The sequence below is a fragment of the Oncorhynchus clarkii genome, unplaced genomic scaffold (assembly GCF_045791955.1).
Source record: "Oncorhynchus clarkii lewisi isolate Uvic-CL-2024 unplaced genomic scaffold, UVic_Ocla_1.0 unplaced_contig_8139_pilon_pilon, whole genome shotgun sequence".
NCBI lineage: Eukaryota > Metazoa > Chordata > Actinopteri > Salmoniformes > Salmonidae > Oncorhynchus > Oncorhynchus clarkii.
In genome coordinates, this window is record NW_027260555.1 from 332 (window position 1) to 2524 (window position 2193).

Below are 2193 nucleotides of genomic sequence, written 5' to 3' on the forward strand. Positions count from 1 at the left end.
ACTCCACTCCTCTATCACTCCACTCCTCTATCCCTCCACTCCTCTATCCCTCCACTCCTCTATCCCTCCACTCCTCTATCCCTCCACCCCTCTAACCCTCCACCCCTCTATCCCTCCACTCCTCTATCCCTCCACTCCTCTATCCATCCACTCCTCTATCCCTCCACTCCTCTATCCCTCCACTCCTCTATCCTTCCACTCCCCTATCCCTCTAATCCTCCACTCCTCTATCCCTCCACTCCTCTATCCCTCTAACCCTCCACTCCTCTAACCCTCCACTCCTCTAACCCTCTAACCCTCCACTCCTCTAACCCTCCACTCCTCTAACCCTCCACTCCTCTATCCCTCCACTCCTCTATCCCTCCACTCCTCTATCCTTCCACTCCTCTATCCCTCTAATCCTCCACTCCTCTATCCTCCCTCCACCCTCCACTCCTATCCCTCTAACCCTCCACTCCTCTAACCCTCCACTCCTCTATCCCTCCACTCCTCTATCCCTCCACTCCTCTATCCCTCCACCCCTCTAACCCTCCACTCCTCTATCCCTCCACTCCTCTATCCCTCCACTCCTCTATCCCTCCACTCCTCTATCCCTCCACTCCTCTATCTCCTCTATCCCTCCACTCCTCTATCCCTCCACTCCTCTATCCCTCCACTCCTCTATCCCTCTAATCCTCCACTCCTCTATCCCTCCACTCCTCTATCCCTCTAACCCTCCACTCCTCTAACCCTCCACTCCTCTAACCCTCTAACCCTCCACTCCTCTAACCCTCCACTCCTCTATCCCTCCACTCCTCTATCCCTCCACTCCTCTATCCCTCCACTCCTCTATCCTTCCACTCCTCTATCCCTCTAATCCTCCACTCCTCTATCCCTCCACTCCTCTAACCCTCTAACCCTCCACTCCTCTATCCCTCTAACCCTCCACTCCTCTAACCCTCCACTCCTCTATCCCTCCACTCCTCTATCCCTCCACTCCTCTATCCCTCCACTCCTCTATCCCTCCACTCCTCTAACCCTCCACTCCTCTATCCCTCCACTCCTCTATCCCTCCACTCCTCTAACCCTCTAACCCTCCACTCCTCTATCCCTCCACTCCTCTATCCCTCCACTCCTCTATCCCTCCACTCCTCTATCCCTCCACTCCTCTATCCCTCTATCCCTCCACTCCTCTATCCCTCCACTCCTCTAACCCTCCACTCCTCTAACCCTCCACTCCTCTAACCCTCCACTCCTCTATCCCTCCACTCCTCTATCCCTCCACTCCTCCATCTCTCTCTCTCTCCTTTCCTCTCTCACCCACCACTAACACAGAGTCAGAAGAGGAGTGTTTAAAAACAAACAAGGTGTTTACCTGGCAGATGGACCAGCCCACTGTGTTTACCTGGCAGATGGACCAGCCCCCTGTGTTTACCTGGCAGATGGACCAGCCCACTGTGTTTACCTGGCAGATGGACCAGCCCCCTGTGTTTACCTGGCAGATGGACCAGCCCACTGTGTTTACCTGGCAGATGGACCAGCCCACTGTGTTTACCTGGCAGATGGACCAGCCCACTATGTTTACCTGGCAGATGGACCAGCCCACTGTGTTTACCTGGCAGATGGACCAGCCCCCTGTGTTTACCTGGCAGATGGACCAGCCCACTGTGTTTACCTGGCAGATGGACCAGCCCACTGTGTTTACCTGGCAGATGGACCAGCCCACTGTGTTTACCTGGCAGATGGACCAGCCCACTGTGTTTACCTGGCAGATGGACCAGCCCACTGTGTTTACCTGGCAGATGGACCAGCCCACTGTGTTTACCTGGCAGATGGACCAGCCCCCTGTGTTTACCTGGCAGATGGACCAGCCCCCTGTGTTTGCCTGGCAGATGGACCAGCCCCCTGTGTTTGTGTGCTGTTGTGTTATTGAACATTGGAAAAGCACCGCCTTGTTTCCCCACAGCTATTTGTAGATATTGGACCCCCTCCCCATACACAACAACACACACGCCCCCCTCCCACCGATACAACGCTGTGCTCTGCAGACGGTAGCATTCTGGTGAACAACATGCCGATTACAGTCGAAAGGATTTTGTCCTAGAGGACAGAACTCTTCCTCCCTCTTCCTCCCTCTTCCTCCCTCTTCTTCCCTCTTCTTCCCTCTTCCTCCCTCTTCCTCCCTCTTCCTCCCTCTTCTTCCCTCTTCCTCCC

At 55.1% G+C, this 2193-nt stretch overlaps 1 protein-coding gene across 1 annotated transcript; it reads left to right on the plus strand.

Moving 5' to 3' along the window:
• Positions 1-1361: 1361 nt before the first annotated feature.
• LOC139401568 (uncharacterized) lies at positions 1362-1888 on the plus strand (the record flags this gene model as incomplete). Its single annotated transcript, XM_071145720.1, has 1 exon — positions 1362-1888. A coding segment is annotated over exon 1 (527 nt), but the record flags the coding sequence as incomplete, so codon positions are not given.
• Between the last annotated feature and the right edge of the window lie 305 nt (positions 1889-2193).